Here is a 22688-nt window from a genome sequence, read left to right on the forward strand (position 1 = left end):
TCCCTCACCAAAGTGAATACTGTAACATTGGAATAGAAAGACATCCACTGATGCCTGGGCCAATAGGCAGTCAAGCAAAATTATCATTGAAGAGTCCTCTTGAATCATATCAGTGGAAACATGTAGAGGAACATTCTTGTCTATGGAAATGGGAAGCATCTGTCCTCCAGGTCAATTTCTAGTAAATTCTGGAATGGAAGTAAACAGATCAATTTGAGGAGCTTCCCACAGCTGTATGAAAGACCCTCACTCCCCAAGTCAGCTTCCAGTATGGAAAATCTACCCTGGTCCTGCTCGGCTTCTCTGCAAAAATGGTTTTGCTCTGATGGAATATAGGTAGCTTGAAGGGATATATTGTTTTGAGTTGCTAGTTCCCAGGATACCACAGCATGTCTGCAAGAGGGCTATGGTCTGCCCCGCCCCCATTTATGTACTACATCACTGTTGTGCTGCCTGTGATTACTAATAGAGGGTTTGGAATCCAAATATAGTTTAGATATTTGGGAATATTTATCACTATATCAAATATTAAGCATGCACGGAAGCAACTGCACGGCTCAGTAGGTAGTCCAAAAGAGCAAAAAAGAGAGGAGCCAGCAGAACATAACCCAAAAAAACTTAAACTTTTATTGGTAAAATACCATATTGCAGAAAAACAGCAAAGAATGGTGCACAGACTGGTTTCGGCTGGTTAACTATACACAGCCTTCATCAGTGTAAAGCTAGCAAATTCAAAGCTGTCATTAAGTACACTGCAAACAAAGATGATTGAATAAAACCTACAGCTTGTCATTTAAACCTGGTGGGAATAAACCACCTAACTTAATAATCCATTTTTTCTCTTTAGAGTTCAATAGAGAATGCCAACCTGTTTTATTGACTTTTTTACCATGAATAATGTCAATAATCGTGAAAAGAAAAGTGGCTGTGGGGTGTGTTTGCTGATGTTTGTATAGAGCATTATGTATCCTGCCTTTTTTGATGTAACTAATATGCTCTGAGATTCTAAGTCTTAATGGTCTAGAAGTTTGACCTATATAGAATGCCCCACATGTGCATGTGGCTAAATAGACTACCCAATCAGAGCTACAATTTGCGAAAAATTTGATGTTGTATACAATAGCAGAGTTTCTACTAGTAAATTCCTTTGTTTTGGAGATTTTATTACAATTGGTGCAGTGCCCACAAGGATAGCATCCAACAGGAATACTGCCAGTTAGAGTAATTTGTATTGGTTCGGGAAGACCTGTATCACGTGTATGTTTATAATGATTAAAGTGACTGCCCAGATTCCTGCCTTTCTTAAAAGAAAAAAGGCATCGATCAGGAACAATGTTAGACAAATCATTGTCATACAGTAGTAGATTCCAATGTCTGTTAACACTCTGAATTAAGCTGTCCGAGTTCCTACCATAAGTGGTTGTAAACCTGATAGGTTGGGGGGTAGGTTGCTTATCAGTTTTGTACGCTAATAAATCATCCCTGTTCATGTGATTGACTTCATTGATAGCATCAAAAACATGCCCCATTTTGTATCCCCTGGTCCTGAAGCGTCTGGTTAAATCCCTACTTTGTGCTTGGAAAGAAGTCTCATCAGAACAGATACGTTTCATCCTGATGAATTGGGATTTTGGGATGTTTTTAGAAATATGTGGGGGATGAAAGCTGGAGACATGAAGTATAGTGTTATATTCGGGATGTTTCCTATAAACAAGAGTCCCTAGTGTATGGTCTGGTAATCTGTTAATGGATACATCAAGGAAAGTTATATGGTTGTGATCATAATGCAAAGTAAATTCAAGGCCCCATTTGTTGTTATTGAGGTATGATAAAAAATCAAACAACCCTGCAAGCTCACCCTTCCATACAGCCCAGCAATCATCAAGGTAGCGTCTCCAAATGTCGAGTTGTTCCAGATAAATGTTATTATTGCTGTTGTATATAAGATCTTTCTCAACATAAGCCATAAAAAGGTCTGCATATATGGGTGCAAAAGAGGAACCCATGGCGGTACCCTTGGTCTGCCAGTAGCAAATGTCCTGATAGAAAAAGACATTGTTAGTCAAAACATAACATGCCATGTCCAACAAAAATTCATTGTAATCAGAAGAATACAATCCAGAATTATTAAGCCAATAAGACAGAGCTTCTAAGCCACCAGAATGAGGAATATTAGTGTATAGAGCACTTACATCAAAGGTACACATACGCCAATCAGGCTCAAGTTGTGTATCAGAGATGATTTGTAAAAAATTGGTAGTGTCTCTTAATCTGGAGCGGATGGAAAGAAGAAGGGGCTTCAGTTTGTTGGTCAAAAAAAGAGATAAAGGCTCTGTAATGTATCCCCTGCCTGATACAATTGGTCTACCCGGTGGGTGTCTGGGGTCCTTATGTACCTTTGGCAAAAAGTAGATGTATTGATTCAAAGAATCACGAACCAAAAGTTGGTGCATAGTATCATTATCAATAATGGAAGCATCCTTGGCATGGGACAGAAATTCTTCAATTTCATTTTGAAATCTGGGTGTAGGATTAATGGCCATTCTGGCATAATATTTTTCATCAGATAATTGTCTCATTGCTTCCTGATCATAATATTGCCAATCTAGGACCACAACAGCACCACCTTTGTCCGCTGAAATGATCACAATGTCATGATTATTTTGCAGATCAATGATTGACTTTTGTTCAGATATAGAGATATTATTAGGTTTGATACTGGATACCAACCTGGCATAGTGCAAATCTTTGAGAATGTTGTTCTGGAACTGTAGAACAACAGGGTGCATGGGTGGAGTGAATTGTGATTTGTGATAAATAAATTTATCTGAAAACCCAAAATCATTATTAGTACATCCAAAAAACATTCTTAGATTAAGCAATCTACAAAAAGAAACAACATCTTGTGCAAATGAGTCTTCAGCAACAAAAAAAACGGGAACAAATGTTAACCCTTTATTCAAAATGGTAACTTCAGATGGTGACAGAACATGGCTAGAAAGGTTTAAAACATTGTTGTTTGATGAAGAGTCTAATCCTTTATCGCTAGTTGTAGTAATCCTTGTATACCGCTTATTGCCTTTGTGTTTCCTCCCCCCTCTTTTATACTTGTTCCTAAAGGGAACGGGTCCATTATTGTCTCTTTATATGACGTAGCCTTTGAGCTATTATTGTCAATTTGCATTAAGCTTTTTTGTATTTAGTATTATGGATCTTCTCAGTTTGGTTTCGGGTCTATCCTCTGACAGGGAAGACCTAAGAGTTTTTGGATTGGGATCCAATACTAATGATACCAATATGGATGCACCTATTGGGTCTGAAACTATTTGTAATTTGACTTTTGACAAACTACATAAACACCTTAGGACACTAAGATCCACTGTTTGGCATGCAAAATTATTCAAAGCATATATTGCTAAAGACATTACCCCACGGGGGTTAAGAGTTAGGATTCAGCCCTTAGTGGCGGAAATCGATGAAGACCTATCACAGGAATGGGCTGGTATCCAACACCAAGCCAGTATGTCCTTTGTTAAGGCTCTAAACAAATTTTATGAGCGTGTCATTGATAAGGAAGTCAATACTGTTTTGGGTCTGGCTAATGAACTCAAACCTTTTGAAAATGAAAATTTTTTTGCTAAACAACTCAATAAGGTAGTTTCTGACTTAAATAATCTGGAGACACAACTAAAATCTAAGAAAATTCAAAAGTTCAACAGAGATCTGGCCGATTACAAGGGGAGCAATCCTTTTAGCTCTACTAAACATGTGAAATTCAATGTACAACAAAGTCGCCCCTCAAAGAGAAAAAGGCCTAAATCTATATTGAAGAACTTTATTTCTGACACAGGCTCTTCAACTGATGAGCCATTATCTGGTCTTGAGAATGAACTGCAGACCGCATCTGGGTCACCCTCACCCAAAAGGGCTTCACCAGGGGTCCCTTTAGGAACAAGTATAAAAGAGGGGGGAGGAAACACAAAGGCAATAAGCGGTATACAAGGATTACTACAACTAGCGATGAAGGATTAGACTCTTCATCAAACAACGTTTTAAACCTTTCTAGCCATGTTCTGTCACCATCTGAAGTTACCATTTTGAATAAAGGGTTAACATTTGTTCCTGGTCTTTTTGTTGAAGACTCATTTGCACAAGATGTTGTTTCTTTTTGTAGATTGCTTAATCTAAGAATGTTTTTTGGATGTACTAATAATGATTTTGGGTTTTCAGATAAATTTATTTATCACAAATCACAATTCACTCCACTCATGCACCCTGTTGTTCTACAGTTCCAGAACAACATTCTCAAAGATTTGCACTATGCCAGGTCGGTATCCAGTATCAAACCTAATAATATCTCTATATCTGAACAAAAGTCAATCATTGATCTGCAAAATAATCATGACATTGTGATCATTTCAGCGGACAAAGGTGGTGCTGTTGTGGTCCTAGATTGGCAATATTATGATCAGGAAGCAATGAGACAATTATCTGATGAAAAATATTATGCCAGAATGGCCATTAATCCTACACCCAGATTTCAAAATGAAATTGAAGAATTTCTGTCCCATGCCAAGGATGCTTCCATTATTGATAATGATACTATGCACCAACTTTTGGTTCATGATTCTTTGAATCAATACATCTACTTTTTGCCAAAGGTACATAAGGACCCCAGACACCCACCGGGTAGACCAATTGTATCAGGCAGGGGATACATTACAGAGCCTTTATCTCTTTTTTTGACCAACAAACTGGAGCCCCTTCTTCTTTCCATCTGCTCCAGATTAAGAGACACTACCAATTTTTTACAAATCATCTCTGATACACAACTTGAGCCTGATTGGCGTATGTGTACCTTTGATGTAAGTGCTCTATACACTAATATTCCTCATTCTGGTGGCTTAGAAGCTCTGTCTTATTGGCTTAATAATTCTGGATTGTATTCTTCTGATTACAATGAATTTTTGTTGGACATGGCATCTTATGTTTTGACTAACAATGTCTTTTTCTATCAGGACATTTGCTACTGGCAGACCAAGGGTACCGCCATGGGTTCCTCTTTTGCACCCATATATGCGGACCTTTTTATGGCTTATGTTGAGAAAGATCTTATATACAACAGCAATAACATTTATCTGGAACAACTTGACATTTGGAGACGCTACCTTAATGATTGCTGGGCTGTATGGAAGGGTGAGCTTGCAGGGTTGTTTGATTTTTTATCATACCTCAATAACAACAAATGGGGCCTTGAATTTACTTTGCATTATGATCACAACCATATAACTTTCCTTGATGTATCCATTAACAGATTACCAGACCATACACTAGGGACTCTTGTTTATAGGAAACATCCCGAATATAACACTATACTACATGCCTCCAGCTTTCATCCCCCACATATTTCTAAAAACATCCCAAAATCCCAATTCATCAGGATGAAACGTATCTGTTCTGATGAGACTTCTTTCCAAGCACAAAGTAGGGATTTAACCAGACGCTTCAGGACCAGGGGATACAAAATGGGGCATGTTTTTGATGCTATCAATAAAGTCAATCACATGAACAGGGATGATTTATTAGCGTATAAAACTGATCAGCAACCTACCCCCCAACCTATCAGGTTTACAACCACTTATGGTAGGAACTAGGACAGCTTAATTCAGAGTGTTAACAGACATTGGAATCTACTACTGTATGACAATGATTTGTCTAACATTGTTCCTGATCGATGCCTTTTTTCTTTTAAGAAAGGCAGGAATCTGGGCAGTCACTTTAATCATTATAAACATACACGTGATACAGGTCTTCCCGAACCAATACAAACTACTTTATCTGGCAGTATTCCTGTTGGATGCTATCCTTGTGGACACTGCACCAATTGTAATAAAATCTCCAAAACAAAGGAATTTACTAGTAGAAACTCTGCTATTGTATACAACATCAAATTTTTCGCAAATTGTAGCTCTGATTGGGTAGTCTATTTAGCCACATGCACATGTGGGGCATTCTATATAGGTCAAACTTCTAGACCATTAAGACTTAGAATCTCAGAGCACATTAGTAACATCAAAAAAGGCAGGATACATAATGCTCTATACAAACATCAGCAAACACACCCCACAGCCACTTTTCTTTTCACGATTATTGACATTATTCATGGTTAAAAAAGTCAATAAAACAGGTTGTCATTCTCTATTGAACTCTAAAGAGAAAAAATGGATTATTAAGTTGGGTGGTTTATTCCCACCAGGTTTAAATGACAAGCTGTAGGTTTTATCCAATCATCTTTGTTTGCAGTGTACTTAATGACAGCTTTGAATCTGCTAGCTTTACATTGAGGAAGGCTGTGTATAGTTAACCAGCCGAAACCGGTCTGTGCACCATTCTTTGCTGTTTTTCTGCAATATGGTATTTTACCAATAAAAGTTTAAGTTTTTGGGGTTATGTTCTGCTGGCTCCTCTCTTTTTTAATATTTATCACTGCCATCATTGGCATGTATGCATTTTAGTTTAAGCTGCTTGTTCCACAGACACTGAACTTTCACCCCCTTGGAAATAGCTTCCCAAACAAAGTCTGAGGCATCTGTGGTTACAGATAGAATAGGACCTGGTAGAAAGACTGGGAGATCTGGGTTGAGAGATAATGGTCCACCCACAAAAGTAACTCCATTTTGACAGCCCCCAGCACTGGGATCCGAAAACAAAATGGGTGTTGTTGCTGGATCCAAACATGTTTGAATTTTTTTAATTCAGAATCTGGCCAGAAGAATCATGAGAACTGTACAAGTCATCATGAGATCTCCCTGGCTGAAGTCAGAGCCTGGCTGAAGAAAATCAGAAAATGTTCCTAGTAAACATCTGCCTTGTTCTGAGTAAGAAAAGACCTCATGAGAAATCTCTCTCCAGAAGGCATTCAAGAAACACTATCCTGTTTGAAGGAATGAGATGTTTTTGTAGGTTAACCTGAAACCACACTGAGGAGGAGTTCCTAAACCCTAGCAAGAGATTCCAGACATTTAAAAAACAGCATGCAAATACAAGACAGCCGCCTAAATTAGGAAAAAAGTGAATACCTTACAACCTGTAATGAACTATTACTGATGCCAAACACATTGTAAACATCACTGGAGCTGTAGATAGCCCAAAGGGCAAGGCAGAGAACTGAAAATGTGAGTCAAACACTGAAAATATTTTTAAAGTGTTTGAGAATTGGGATGCGATAGGTATCTTTCAAATCTGCAGTTTCCATCAAACTGTGAGGTGAGATGAGAGGTAACAGAGACTGAAGGGAAAGCATTTTTAACTCTAGGTCTTTGCAGTGAAGATTAAGGTTTAGAAAAACATTTGAGACTGGTGTCAAAGCTCCTTCCTTCTTTCTTTGAGAGGTTCTTAAATATCATTTCACTGGTTTCTCTGGGGGAACTGGTTCTACAACTCCTAGAGACACCATTTCTCCAGGACTGGATGAAACCGGGAAGTTTGATTTCATAGATGAGAAGGAATGCCCTTAAAAGGAGGAAGGGACTCTCACTATCAACTGAAATCTTTTGGAATGATTCTCAAAACTCACATGTCTGAAGTTATCGGATACCATTGAGGTAAGTGAAGACCTAGATGTAGGAAAACACCTTAGAAAAGAAAAAGCGATCTTTCCCCAAAGAAATAGTTGCAGGTCTGATTGGTGATTTGAAAATAAAAATGTATGTGTCTTTGGAATTTTATATAACCTGTCAGATGTTTTATGGGCAGGGGGACTGACTGTCGGGCATATCGCAGGCAAAGAGTTAAACCACTCGAGGAAAATCTCCAAATGTCTTAAGACAGGAGAGTGTGGCCTATAGTGTAATATTAACCAAGATCCACACAACCAAAAGGACAGAAGAGCTGGATTTCTGCAAGTGTGGCACATGAACAACAGAGAGGTATGTGTAAAGACATAAGTAATGGGCACACAAATTCTTAGCTCGAATTTTACAAATCTGAGATAGTTAATCTGCACCAGGGCAGTGAGGTGCGAGTCTTTTTATTATATGAAAGCAAATGTAGATTTGTCCTCCTTGTGACAAACAGTAGAGGCCAATGAACAGCATTAGGATTACACAAAAGAATAAAATAATTATCTAAACAGTTTACCAAGTTGACTAGGATACTATGCTTTTATTAAACGGTGAGGTAAAGGTCAGAAGATCATTAGTTACCTCCTGTAATACAATCACTTTCACAGCAAAATAATCAGGGGCTACAAAGAAGCACTTCCTTATCTGCTTCTAGCAAAAGTTTGTAAGCATACAGTGATATTTTCTTAGCTAGACAGCTGTCATACTGGCATCGTACCAATTGCATGAAGACCAAGTGGCTACATATATTCACTTGATAGAACAATGCTTTAAGAGAAAAGCTGCTGCAATCAGAGTTCATCATTGCCCTGAGGTGGCAAAATTCCCTTTATGAAATACGATCCCAAAGAAAAGAAATAGGTTTACAAAATGCTTAGCTGTTATAGTTTTTGTGACAGTTTTCAATCCTTTGATATGGAACACACATTATACATAATAGTTCACTCTTTTGTACCATTGTCGAATTTTGAAATGCATCATAAAAGTAGAAATGGGTTTTTAATTTAGATCAGTTCAGCATTTGCAACTTGTAGAACAAAATATTACTTAAAAAAGCACCATCTATTCACAATATCACAGGATGTAAACTATTACTTACAGTTAGCAAGGCATTTCATAGCAGATAACACCCAGTGTGGAAGGTCTTCTGCAAGTGAAAAAAAACATAAATATCTTATTATTTTTATAAGACAAGCCTTTAAGATTCGATGCCATCATCTTTAAGTGAGAAATAACAAATATGTACTAACCATACCAGCTGATCTGGGAAAATACTTCAGTGGAGAAAAGTGGTGTTTTAATGCCAAACTCACCACAGTTAAGAACATTCTGCAGGCCCTGTACCTAAGGGTAGTCATACAGTGGATATAAAAGTTTACACACACTTGTTAAAGGACCACTACGGGAAAAAAATATATTTTTTTAACTTTTCCTTAAGTTTGGCTCATTGCAAACCTGTATGCACCAGACAGAAGTAGTTACTACTAATTTTATTCTTTTTGTAACCCTGACTGACCTCCTGGGGGCAGACATCCTGATGAGAGTTTGTTTTATTCTAAAGATGTAAGACCACTGTTTCTGAGATTACAGTGCCCATAGCTGGGCTTAGGTTCATAGGTTCATACTAGGCTATCTGCCCAAGGGCATTTATAAGCCTAGCCCATAGTTATGTGGCTTTCGCCACCCCTTTAGTTTGAATAAAAACTATGCCTATCATTTTTCTGTGCCTCTGTCAAGCAGTGACACTGAAGTAATCCCTGGGGTATATCTGCGATCTCCCATCCATTGGTCAAGATTCCTCTTGAACAAGGCCAGCGAGGTGCTCTGCCTCACATGTACCGATTTTGTTCCACAGCATAGGGAGTCTCTGGGTGATGAATCTGTCCTTCCAGCACGTTCTATTTATAACCGTGTCAAGGTTTAAGTCTCCCGCCCTTGTGGTTCTGAGGGATCTAGATTTCCTGAGGTGAAGCATATTCATCAAATCTGGGTTTGACATGGCCTTATATGTCAGGCACAGGTCACCTCTGAGCAAGCGGTATGAGACTGAATAAAGCTGGAGTTCTTTCAGTCGGGCAGCATAAGACATATTTTTGAGACCCTTTATCCTTTTGGTGAGGAACTTTTGGGGCCGTTCAAGCTGCATCAGGTGTCTGGTCAGATACATTCGAGCGGGCATTGTACTCAATCATAGCTCTAATGAGTGATGAGTACAGGGGACGATGACCTCCCTTGATCTAGATGTGAATCCCTTCATGATCAGGTGGGCGATATAGAAGGTTTTCCTAACTACTTTTGCAACATGAGTGTCAAACCAAAAACTACTGTCAACCTGGGTCCCCAGATCCCTGATGACTTTTCTGTGCTCAGTGGATTGTCACCTATATGGTAGCTAGGGGTAACCTTGTTTTTCCCGAAGGGTATGACTATGCATTTTTGGCGTTTAACTTCAGGCCATGGCTCTGGCACCAGTTATCCGCTTCTGTGAGGCCCTTCTGGAGGATATCTGTGTCAGATGTGTTTTCGACTATGGCCCAGTTTGCAGTCATCTGCAAACTTTGTCAGCCATAACCCTCCTGTGTTTGCTTGTACTTCAGAAAAGTAGATGCCGAACAAGAGTGGACCCAGGACTGAGCCCTGTGGGACACCACTTGTGACAGGCTTTGAGTCTGACATGGCTCCAGCAACTCTGACCCTGTGGGTTCTGTCGCTTAGCCAGTTTGCAACCCATCTTGTGATGTATGGGTTTACATTCAAGCTGATGAGTTTTTCGATGATACCTGAGTGGGGTATTGTGTCGAAGGCCTTTGCCAGGTCGAGGTAGGCTGTATGGACTGCCTTTCCCTCATCAATGGCCTTGGTGACTGTCTCGAAAAAGTCAACCAAGTTTAAGAGGCAGGATCTGCCTTTGACAAAGCCAAACTGGGTTGGATCCAAAGTCTGCAAGTTCCCTATGTCTTTATTTATGAGTTCCATTATGATCCTCTCCATGGCTTTGCAGATAAGGCTTGTCAAGCTAATGGGCGGTAATTTCCAGGGTCTGTGGAGGCACCGCCCTTATGAAGTGGGACCACAGTGCCGTGCGCCACTCCTTGGGTGCGTATCCTGAGGTGAGGCTAAGATTAAACAGCTGTCCTAACTGTGGGTTTAATTCCTCGTTGAGTTCATGAAGCACACAGCCGGGACACCATCCGGTCCCATGGATGCTGTGTTTTTGCCTTAGTGAGGGCAGTTCTCACCTGGGCGTTGGAGATGTTTGGGGGCTACAATCCTCTGGAATAGATATCTCTCCTTTTGGGGGGAGAAGTTTGCACTGAACCTGTCAGCCAGTATGTTAGCAATGTGTGTAGGTTCAGTAATTTTCACATCATTTTGAACTAATTCTGAGCATATCTGGGAGTTTCCTCCTAGGTTTTTAACATAGCTAAAGAAGGCCTTATGATTGTCTTTAGAGTCCTTGGCGATTTTTCTCTCAAAATTTGCCTTGGATGATTTTATGAGAGCTCTTAGTTTTTACTTATAATGATCAAAGGTGTCTTACCTTTCAAGGATTTTGCTCTATCTTGTAGTAGCTTCCTCCTTTTGTTGTAGAGCTTGTTTATGGCTGGGGTCCACCAGACTGGACGCTTGCCTTTGGTACAGAGAGTCTTAGTTTTGTTTGGGATTGCCTGATCCATGCAGTCCTGTAGGTGCTGGTAGAAGGCATTTGTAAGTGATTCAGCGGTTTGAGTAATGTTTACCACTGGCTCAGGGGCCTTAAAGGAGACCACACTAGTTTTTAGAAGTGTGAAATCGGCTTTTGAGAAGTTTTTCACTGTGGTCTTTTTGTTTCAGGTGGGGCGGGATGAGGACCTCCAGCGAGATTAGTTTATGATCTGATCTCACCAGTGAGGGGTATACTTCCGGTGTTGAACATTTTGATCCCATGTTCGTGATGATGAGATCAAGTATGTTTTCACCTCTTGTGGGGATGGTGACTAGTTGTTCCATGGCATTTGAGCTTATGAACTCCAGGAATCTTTGGGTTAGAGTGTTCGGGCTTGAGTAGTGTTCCCAGTCTATATTAGGGTAGTTGAAGTCACCTAGTATGATGGTGTTTGGAGATACATTTATCCCTCCAATGTTTTCAGGAAGGCCATGTGAGGTTCCTGAGTTTGAGAGGGTGGCCTGTAACATGCTACAAATTGCAGAGCAGTCTTGCCTATGGTTAATTGCACCTGGATGGTCTCCGATGCATCGTGCGTTGCCACCAACCTTGAGGTGTGGGTGTCCTTTATGAATATGGACACCCCCCGTCCTTTCTTGGTGTTGTCCGGATTTTGGGGCCGGGCATGATATGAGGTGAAACCTGTTAGTGCTGGGGTGCTCTCAGGAGCCTTGAACCAGGTTTCTGTCACAGCACAGACATCGATGTTCTCCATATTGAGAAGGGCCTCGAAAGTGCGTGCATCTTGAGATTGAGACTTCTGGCATTGAGCAGCATTACCCTTAGTTTTTTCCTTTTTGGTGTTCTAGGGTGGTAGGTTTAGAATTTGAGCCTTGCCTAAAAAGGCACTATGGGGTGGCAAGAGCCTTTGCCAATATCCGGAAGCCCAGGGGTGACAGGTGCAAGCCGTCCCTTGCGAGCAGCGTGGCTTGTCCAGCATGTCATCCCAGGCAGACAGACATTGGATCCCCTTTGAATGACACCAGAATTTAAGCCAATTATTAAAGCTGATCATCTTATCACTGTATTGTGGCATCATTCTAGGTGAAGGTAGGATACTGCTCAAGGTCAGGGTCATACCTGCCTGGGCTACATAATCAGAGAGCTCCTCGACGTCCCTTTTCATGTAGTCCAAGGAGGTACGTCTCAGGTCGTTGACACCAGCGTGGACAATGACTGAGTCGTACTTGTACCTGCTGTTGAGAGACCTGAGTGCTTGCGTTATGTGGCGGATTCTAGCGCCCGACAGGCAGCTTACTGTGACCTTCTCCTTACTCAGTCTGGTGGGCGGGACGTCAGTGTGTCTGACTATGGAATCACCAATGACAAGTGTGTCTGGCATTTTGCTTGGCCTTAAGGGCTGTGACTGTTTGACACTCTGACTGTGTGGTCTATGTGTTGCATGTGTTGGGTCGTGAGGTGGTAGTTGTTTGGGTGTCTGCTTTGGTGGCCTCTGCTGTTTTGGTAAATTTTTGACCAGAGCCTCCGAGTATGTCTTTGTGTGAGTATGTGTATGATTTGAAGTTGTGATGGTACCATGTGTGACTGGGTATGTATTGTGTGTGGTTGCCTTCTCCTCCTGTCTGGTCTTGCCAGTCCTATGTTGAGAGAGCTCAGCCTCCAGTTTGGCCGTATAGTTGCATCTCTCGCATGTATTTGTGTTTTGTGGGAGAAGGAGAGGATTGTCTGTGTACATGAGGCAATTGTAACATTGCCTCAATATTCCCAGGTTCACCAGTTGAGCTGGAGAGGACACTAGCAACTGATCCTCGACATACTAGAAGTAGTAGATAAAGAACTTTCAAAGGACTCCGGGGAAGTGGGTTTTGGGCTGGTGGGGTACTATCTATAATAAGAGTGCTTTATCAAGGTGCAAGTACTGTAGGAGTAAGTGCTAGGCTTTACAGATAGAGAATAGTCTACTTGGGAATCAAGTAGAGATGAACTTTTCAGTTATAGGATATGCTGGTTAGATCAGCAGTACAGTTTAGCGTGTTTTATAGCAGTGGGCTGAAGGGAGCTAGGAATTGGCCCAAAGCGACCAATGGACTACTAGTTTCTGGCTGAAACTTCACCAAATCGGACAAAAAGGCCGCTCAGTGCTTCCCACTCCCACTGGTAAGCAAAGAAACTTCCCTCCTTCCTAATAAGGCAATGGATCAGTAACAGGAACTAAAACAAAGCCCAGGGATCAGCAACTCTGAAGCTGGACTACTCTAGTTCAGTAAGGTGGGAAAACAAGAGATTTTTTGTTTTATTACAGAGATAAGGAAAAAAACAGACAGTAAATGCTATAAATGCTGTAAATCGGCTAGCGCACTCTAGTGTGTAGCCTACAGAAACAATTTACAACAATTAGTAACTTAAAGTGCAATAAACAGTGTAAAATGCAGAAATCACTTAAAGTAGCAGTAAAACAGGCGAAATGCAGTCGCTAGCTTAATAACAGTGGGAAAGCCACAAAAATACTTATATCTGGTAGAAAGTCACTCTTTTAGCTCTCTGCTGCTTGGATCACTCTGCAGGCCACCACGAGGATCTGTGCAGAGTTGGTACAAGCTGGAAAACACGTGTTTAGCGTGTTTTATAGCAGGGGGCTGAAAGGAGCTAGGAATTGGCCCAAAACGACCAATAGACTACTAGTTTCTGGCTGAAACTTCACCAATTCGGACAAAAAGGCTGCTCAGTGCTTCCCACTCCCACTGGTAAGCAAAGAAACTTCCCTCCTTCCTAATAAGGCAATGGATCAGTAACAGGAACTAAAAACAAAGCCCAGGGATCAGCAACTCTGAAACTGGACTACTCTAGTTCAGTAAGGTGGGAAAACAAGAGATTTTTTTTTACAGAGACAAGGAAAAAAACAGACAGTAAATGCTATAAATGCTTTTAAGTGGCTAGCACACTTGAGTGTGTTAGCCTACAGGTAAAATTAAGCAACAAATAACTTTTTAAGAGTGCAAAACAGTTAATCAACACAAAAACAGTTTAAATAGAATGCAGAGCTGTATAAACAGGCTAAGATGCAGTCGCTAAGCAGTAAATATTCAAAAAGCCAGAAAAAAATACTTAAATCAGTTATAGCAAATACAGTTATAACAAATGCTCTGAAATATACTGTATATTTCCAATATGTTTGAGAAGGACAGTCAGAACACAAGAAGGTTCAGGAAGAAGAAAAAAAGTTTTGTTTTACTTTTTGAAAAGGTAAAAAGGAGGAACAGAAGGCCTTATCAAATGTTCTCTCTGTATTAAGAAGAATGAGCTAATGACACTAGACTGGGAGGCAACTGCAAAGCCACCAAGTATAAGAGCAAGAAAATAGCCTAAGACAACAAGCTATGAAAGCAACAAGCTATGAAAGTTTTTAAACAGAAAAAGATTTCTGAAGATTCTGAATAGACAAAGTGCTTTATATATATTAAATTATAAAAACAGTAATCTGTTAAAATAATCAAAAAATACTTATATTTTGTAGCTCAGTTGCGGTCAAACAACTTCTCCAGCCTGCACCAAAGACCAGAACAACAACTTTTTTTACAAGAACACAAAAGAACCAGCCCCACTAGCCAAGAGATAATTACACAGAGTAAATGTTTCAGTTTATACAATAGCCTAAGACAACAAGCTATGAAAGTTTTTAAACAGAAAAAGATTTCTGAAGATTCTGAATAGACAAAGTGCTTTATATATATTAAATTATAAAAACAGTAATCTGTTAAAATAATCAAAAATACTTATATTTTGTAGCTCAGTTGGTCAAACAACTTCTCCAGCCTGCACCAAAGACCAGAACAACAACTTTTTTTACAAGAACACAAAAGAACCAGCCCCCACTAGCCAAGAGATAATTACACAGAGTAAATGTTTCAGTTTATACAATAGCCTAAGACAACAAGCTATGAAAGTTTTAAACAGAAAAGATTTCTGAAGATTCTGAATAGACAAAGTGCTTTATATATATTAAATTATAAAAACAGTAATCTGTTAAAATAATCAAAAATACTTATATTTTGTAGCTCAGTTGCGGTCAAACAACTTCTCCAGCCTGCACCAAAGACCAGAACAACAACTTTTTTACAAGAACACAAAAGAACCAGCCCCCACTAGCCAAGAGATAATTACACAGAGTAAATGTTTCAGTTTATACAATAGCCTAAGACAACAAGCTATGAAAGTTTTTAAACAGAAAAAGATTTCTGAAGATTCTGAATAGACAAAGTGCTTTATATATATTAAATTATAAAAACAGTAATCTGTTAAAATAATCAAAAATACTTATATTTTGTAGCTCAGTTGCGGTCAAACAACTTCTCCAGCCTGCACCAAAGACCAGAACAACAACTTTTTTTTACAAGAACACAAAAGAACCAGCCCCACTAGCCAAGAGATAATTACACAGAGTAAATGTTTCAGTTTATACAATAGCCTAAGACAACAAGCTATGAAAGTTTTAAACAGAAAAAGATTTCTGAAGATTCTGAATAGACAAAGTGCTTTATATATATTAAATTATAAAAACAGTAATCTGTTAAAATAATCAAAAAATACTTATATTTTGTAGCTCAGTTGCGGTCAAACAACTTCTCCAGCCTGCACCAAAGACCAGAACAACAACTTTTTTTTTACAAGAACACAAAAGAACCAGCCCCACTAGCCAAGAGATAATTACACAGAGTAAATGTTTCAGTTTATACAATAGCCTAAGACAACAAGCTATGAAAGTTTTTAAACAGAAAAAGATTTCTGAAGATTCTGAATAGACAAAGTGCTTTATATATATTAAATTATAAAAAAGTAATCTGTTAAAATAATCAAAAAATACTTATATTTTGTAGCTCAGTTCTTGGTCAAACAACTTCTCCAGCCTGCACCAAAGACCAGAACAACAACTTTTTTTTACAAGAACACAAAAGAACCAGCCCCCACTAGCCAAGAGATAATTACACAGAGTAAATGTTTCAGTTTATACAATAGCCTAAGACAACAAGCTATGAAAGTTTTTAAACAGAAAAAGATTTCTGAAGATTCTGAATAGACAAAGTGCTTTATATATATTAAATTATAAAAACAGTAATCTGTTAAAATAATCAAAAATACTTATATTTTGTAGCTCAGTTCTTGGTCAAACAACTTCTCCAGCCTGCACCAAAGACCAGAACAACAACTTTTTTTTACAAGAACACAAAAGAACCAGCCCCACTAGCCAAGAGATAATTACACAGAGTAAATGTTTCAGTTTATACAATAGCCTAAGACAACAAGCTATGAAAGTTTTAAACAGAAAAAGATTTCTGAAGATTCTGAATAGACAAAGTGCTTTATATATATTAAATTATAAAAACAGTAATCTGTTAAAATAATCAAAAATACTTATATTTTGTAGCTCAGTTGCGGTCAAACAACTTCTCCAGCCTGCACCAAAGACCAGAACAACAACTTTTTTTTACAAGAACACAAAAGAACCAGCCCCCACTAGCCAAGAGATAATTACACAGAGTAAATGTTTCAGTTTATACAATAGCCTAAGACAACAAGCTATGAAAGTTTTAAACAGAAAAAGATTTCTGAAGATTCTGAATAGACAAAGTGCTTTATATATATTAAATTATAAAACAGTAATCTGTTAAAATAATCAAAAATACTTATATTTTGTAGCTCAGTTCGGTCAAACAACTTCTCCAGCCTGCACCAAAGACCAGAACAACAACTTTTTTTTTACAAGGACACAAAAAGACCAGTCCCCCCTAGCCAAGAGATAATTACACAGAGTAAATGTTTCAGTTTATACAATAGCCTAAGACAACAAGCTATGAAAGTTTTTAAACAGAAAAAGATTTCTGAAGATTCTCAATAGACAAAGTGCTTTATATATATTAAATTATAAAACAGTAATCTGTTAAAATAATCAAAAATACTTATATTTTGTAGCTCAGTTGGTCAAACAACTTCTCCAGCCTGCACCAAAGACCAGAACAACAACTTTTTTTACAAGAACACAAAAGAACCAGCCCCACTAGCCAAGGGATAGTTACACAGAGTAAATGTTTCAGTTTATACAATAGCCTAAGACAACAAGCTATGAAAGTGTTTAAACAGAAAAAGATTTCTGAAGATTCTGAATAGACAAAGTGCTTTATATATATTAAATTATAAAACAGTAATCTGTTAAAATAATCAAAAATACTTATATTTTGTAGCTCAGTTGGTCAAACAACTTCTCCAGCCTGCACCAAAGACCAGAACAACAACTTTTTTTTTACAAGAACACAAAAGAACCAGCCCCCACTAGCCAAGAGATAATTACACAGAGTAAATGTTTCAGTTTATACAATAGCCTAAGACAACAAGCTATGAAAGTTTTAAACAGAAAAGATTTCTGAAGATTCTGAATAGACAAAGTGCTTTATATATATTAAATTATAAAAACAGTAATCTGTTAAAATAATCAAAAATACTTATATTTTGTAGCTCAGTTAGGTCAAACAACTTCTCCAGCCTGCACCAAAGACCAGAACAACAACTTTTTTTTTACAAGAACACAAAAGAACCAGCCCCCACTAGCCAAGAGATAATTACACAGAGTAAATGTTTCAGTTTATACAATAGCCTAAGACAACAAGCTATGAAAGTTTTTAAACAGAAAAAGATTTCTGAAGATTCTGAATAGACAAAGTGCTTTATATATATTAAATTATAAAAACAGTAATCTGTTAAAATAATCAAAAATACTTATATTTTGTAGCTCAGTTGCGGTCAAACAACTTCTCCAGCCTGCACCAAAGACCAGAACAACAACTTTTTTTTACAAGAACACAAAAGAACCAGCCCCACTAGCCAAGAGATAATTACACAGAGTAAATGTTTCAGTTTATACAATAGCCTAAGACAACAAGCTATGAAAGTTTTAAACAGAAAAAGATTTCTGAAGATTCTGAATAGACAAAGTGCTTTATATATATTAAATTATAAAAACAGTAATCTGTTAAAATAATCAAAAATACTTATATTTTGTAGCTCAGTTATGGTCAAACAACTTCTCCAGCCTGCACCAAAGACCAGAACAACAACTTTTTTTTTACAAGAACACAAAAGAACCAGCCCCCACTAGCCAAGAGATAATTACACAGAGTAAATGTTTCAGTTTATACAATAGCCTAAGACAACAAGCTATGAAAGTTTTTAAACAGAAAAAGATTTCTGAAGATTCTGAATAGACAAAGTGCTTTATATATATTAAATTATAAAAACAGTAATCTGTTAAAATAATCAAAAAATACTTATATTTTGTAGCTCAGTTGCGGTCAAACAACTTCTCCAGCCTGCACCAAAGGGCTGTCATATTAGACTTCCATTCACTTAGAATGGAAAGAGCAGCTAAGTTTGCCAGGCATCTGTAAAAGTATCATTACTGTCACACAGTGCCTTTTACAAATGTGTTTCCTTACGTTGTCTTACACATTCTGTGAAAAAATCTTCCCGAACTGCCAGCTCATTGCTGAAATAATAGTTTATTTAGACATTTAACTTTGATCTGTTTCAGTTCATTCTCAAGTTACTCCTCCCATATTCCCACCCTCAGTTAGAAGAGTTTCACATTTCCTGCCCTGCAAGGTTCAGCTAATTTGAATGACAATACACATCAGAGTTGCTTGCAGTCAGCCAGGTGTGCCTTTGAAACTGTTCCCTCATCTCTCTCCTTACTGCTATCATAGGTTCATACTAGGCTATCTGCCCTAGGGCATTTATAAGCCTAGCCAGAGTGTGTTTGGCTTTCGCCACCCATTTTAAAATAATTTTGCTATGCCCTTTTTCGAGGTTAGTATACTGTGCATCTGTCTAACAGTGACACAGAAGTGATACCCGGGGTAAACCTATGAGTCAATGAGGGACTCTGCCTAATCTGGACTGGGATTTTATTCCAGAGTGAAGGGAGCCTCGGGGTTATGAATCTGTCCCTCCAGCATGTCCTATTTATTTCAGTGCTGAGGTTCAAGTCTCTCGAGCACGTAGCTCGATGGGATTTGGATTTTCTGAGGTGCAGCATGTCCATTAATTCTGGGTTGGACATGGCTTTATATGTCAGGCACAGTTCACCTCTGAGCAGGCGGTATACCACTGAGTAGAGCTGGAGTTTCTTTAACCGGGCAGCATATGGCATCTGTTTGAGCCCTTTGATCCTCTTGGTGAGGTACTTTTGGGGTCTTTCCAGTTGCTGCAGGTGTCTGGTAAGGTACATCCCAAAAGGGGCATTGTACTCAATTATGGGCCTGATGAGGGATGAGTAAAGAGGCATGATGATCTTCCCTGATCTAGATGTGAATCCCTTCATGATTAGGTGGGCTATATAAAATGTTTTTCTAACCACTTTGGCCACGTGGTTGTCAAATGAGAGATTGCTATCAACTTGGATCTAGCTCTTTCACAGTAAGTCATGGTAGAAATATGCTTTTAGCAATCCCTAATGTAAAAGTTTTTAAGTATTCGTCTGAACATGCCCGTAACATACACAGATAATCTGCGCCACTGACAGATTTAGCTATGGCTGCAAATTCATACTCTAACCAAAATGAATACTCACATTTGCTTTTCACAGAATTGCAGTCCTCTGCATTTTTACCCATAAGGCATGCCACTGATGTGTCCTTCTATTTGCAGTTACTACTATTGTTGTGTGCACATATGCATTGCTGGTATGATGTTTTTGAAACAACTTGGTATATTCTTTACTTCATGCTATACACTGCCTACGCTCACTGTTCCATACAGTGTGCATACTATTCTTACTTCCTCTCAAAATTGTTTTCTTTTGCAGGTTGTCACAACGTGCTTTTCTACTCATCAGTATACAGAAATGAACACTTTTCTCCAGGAAGCTATATAAACCAGACTACCTCTAACAGTATGGTTTACACAACAGTCATTTTTTCTGTAATTGTGACTTATCATATGAATTTAGTTCTTACAGCAGGAATCAAGCATGACAGACCCTTTTATCCCAGGAAGGTCAACAGAGCAAATGAGATGTTAAAAGTGTAAACACCAACCAATATCTAAAACAGGGCTGGGTAAATTTGGCTTCATTAAAAAAAGGGTGCAAAGGGCAAACTTTGGGTTTTAAATAGCTGAGCTGAAAAAGTACAGGCAAGCCAGCAAATGTACAAACAGCACATGGCAACAACACTATATAAACACAAAGTTATAAGAGACTCTTTAAAGTTTGATAAGACACCTTTCAGCTATCTTACCATCTACAAATGTATAACCTGTGAAGCCAAATGAATAACAATGTCTCTGGCTTTCAGTACAGGAAGGGGCAAGCTGAGCTAACAGGTACCATGCTGAGGAGATGAATTCATTATGCAGACATCAGGACTCCTCAGTGAGTATCTTCAATTGACTGTTGAGCAGAATAAGATGAAGGAGGTATGATGCATATGTGGGAGAACCCTAAGTCACAGACAACAGCTTAGCATATTCACAGGAATCTTAACAATTGCATCAGATGAGGTATGAGCAGAGTCATTTAGGAAACAGGTTTTTAAACCAAAAGAAGAAATCAATGTCAGTAATTACCTAGTTCTTCTGTCACCAAACAGTTACATTTATGCATACACAGCTCACCAGAACGTAGCTCAAATGGACAGCCATATTTCTGCAATTACTATTCTACTATGCCATCTGACTTTACAAGTTTCCTTGCAGGAATTCCAGACTGTTCATGAAAATCACATAAAGTAATGCACATCAACAAATGGATGTCAGGCATTATGGTTGACACCGACTATTGTTCAGACCACACTGTGGCAGGTTCACACAACTATGAAATATACTAAAGTGCAGTCATCAGACCACATAGCAGTATCACTGTGGCTTCCAGGTACAGTTTATAACACAATCTCAAATGTCAGGTATGCACACTTTATGAGAAATTCTTCTTCCCAACAATGACTACATAGACATGCAAGCCTTTTCCGGAATATGTTAGATGAAGTGAAGCCACTGCTGAGTATTTGTGCATACTTGCCACCTGTAAAGCATTACTAAAATTGCGTGAAGCACCACTGGAAACCCCTTTCTTCTGCACTATCACTGTATGTCCATCAAATCATGTCTAACAACCTGGCATCAGTGTCTCTAATCACTGATGACAACTGGGCAAGAACAGTTAGGAAGAAAAGATATGACCCTTGATAATGTGTATAGTTCTCACTGACTGCACATTTAGAACATCTTCTACTCCCACTTTATATTTTCAAGAAATTTCTTCCTTTTAAGGCATCACCATGCACCCTTTTTTGGTGAAAACAAAATACGTGTTAAAACTGAATTTTAACTGCTTACTCCTGTTAACGTTTATCCACTACCAAAAACAAAGATTATGGTAAAGTTTTAATGCACTCCATAAAGCATCCATGTGCCCTCTATTGGCTGTGTGACTTCCATAAAACTCAGCAGCCTTACATCAATAAGCTAATGGCCATCCGGTCTGTAGTTCCCTATTCTGGGTTATCTTTGGCAGCTGTGTTGAGCTACAGCTGGATGCATAACCAATGAACCTGCAAAAAATGACCTGTCAGTTGCTTCTCAGTGTAGGTTCACTGACAGGACGCAGTTTTGAAATGGATGACATGATGCTATGGAGGAGGATGGACATATAGAAGTTATGTTCTTACCATAACGTTCCATGTTAGTTGTCTTCTTCTCGCCTTCTTTCTTGCTGGATGGGTTCAGAGCCGACCTCGGCTCCGACTCGGCCACTCTAAAAGCTCGAGAGTTGGTTCCACCGGCTCGAGGCTGCCCCTATATCCCACAATGCTAGGCGTGAATTACCTCAGATCTCGTTTGTGAGCTAGGCCCAGCTAATAATACAACCAGGAAAAACTGGAAAGAGTCCACCTCTATAAACAAAGGGAAGAGAAAGGGTGACCTAAGCCTGATCTAGGAAATATGCACAGCAGAGCATATACCTACTGCAAAGAGGTGGTAGAAAGAGAGGTCACAATCAAACTCCTCTAGGTCTGTCCAGGCCAGGGGGAAGGAGGGTGGGGCCTTAAGAAAGAAGCGAGAAGAAGACAACTAACATGGAGCGTTATGGTAAGAACATAACTTCTATATGTTAAGTTGTCTATCTCTTCATTCTTGCTGGATGGGACCGCGTCCCTAGCACCTTGTCCCGGGTGGCCTAACGGAACAGACTCTTGAGAACAGTGGAACCAAAGTTAGCTCTATGCCTAGAGGCTAAATCCAACTTATAATGAGAAATGAAAGTGTGAGGAGTAGCCCAAGTAGCCGCTGCACAAATGGTGTCAATAGGCAGTCTGTCTTGGAAGGCTATAGAAGTAGCCAAAGCTCTGGTGGAA

The 22688-nt window shown here is 39.0% G+C and overlaps 1 protein-coding gene across 1 annotated transcript in view; it reads right to left on the reverse strand.

The window, feature by feature from the left end:
• The window catches only part of DEPDC1 (DEP domain containing 1), a 1033362-nt gene that overhangs the window by 597473 nt on the left and 413201 nt on the right, over positions 1–22688 (reverse strand). Inside the window, exon 6 of the mRNA XM_044085606.1 lies at positions 8722–8769. Within this exon, the coding sequence (XP_043941541.1) occupies positions 8722–8769 (48 nt within the window). The remainder of the gene's footprint in view (positions 1–8721; positions 8770–22688) is intronic.

The sequence above is a fragment of the Protopterus annectens genome, chromosome 10.part0 (assembly GCF_019279795.1).
Source record: "Protopterus annectens isolate FY-2018-M chromosome 10.part0, PAN1.0, whole genome shotgun sequence".
Lineage (NCBI taxonomy): Eukaryota > Metazoa > Chordata > Ceratodontiformes > Protopteridae > Protopterus > Protopterus annectens.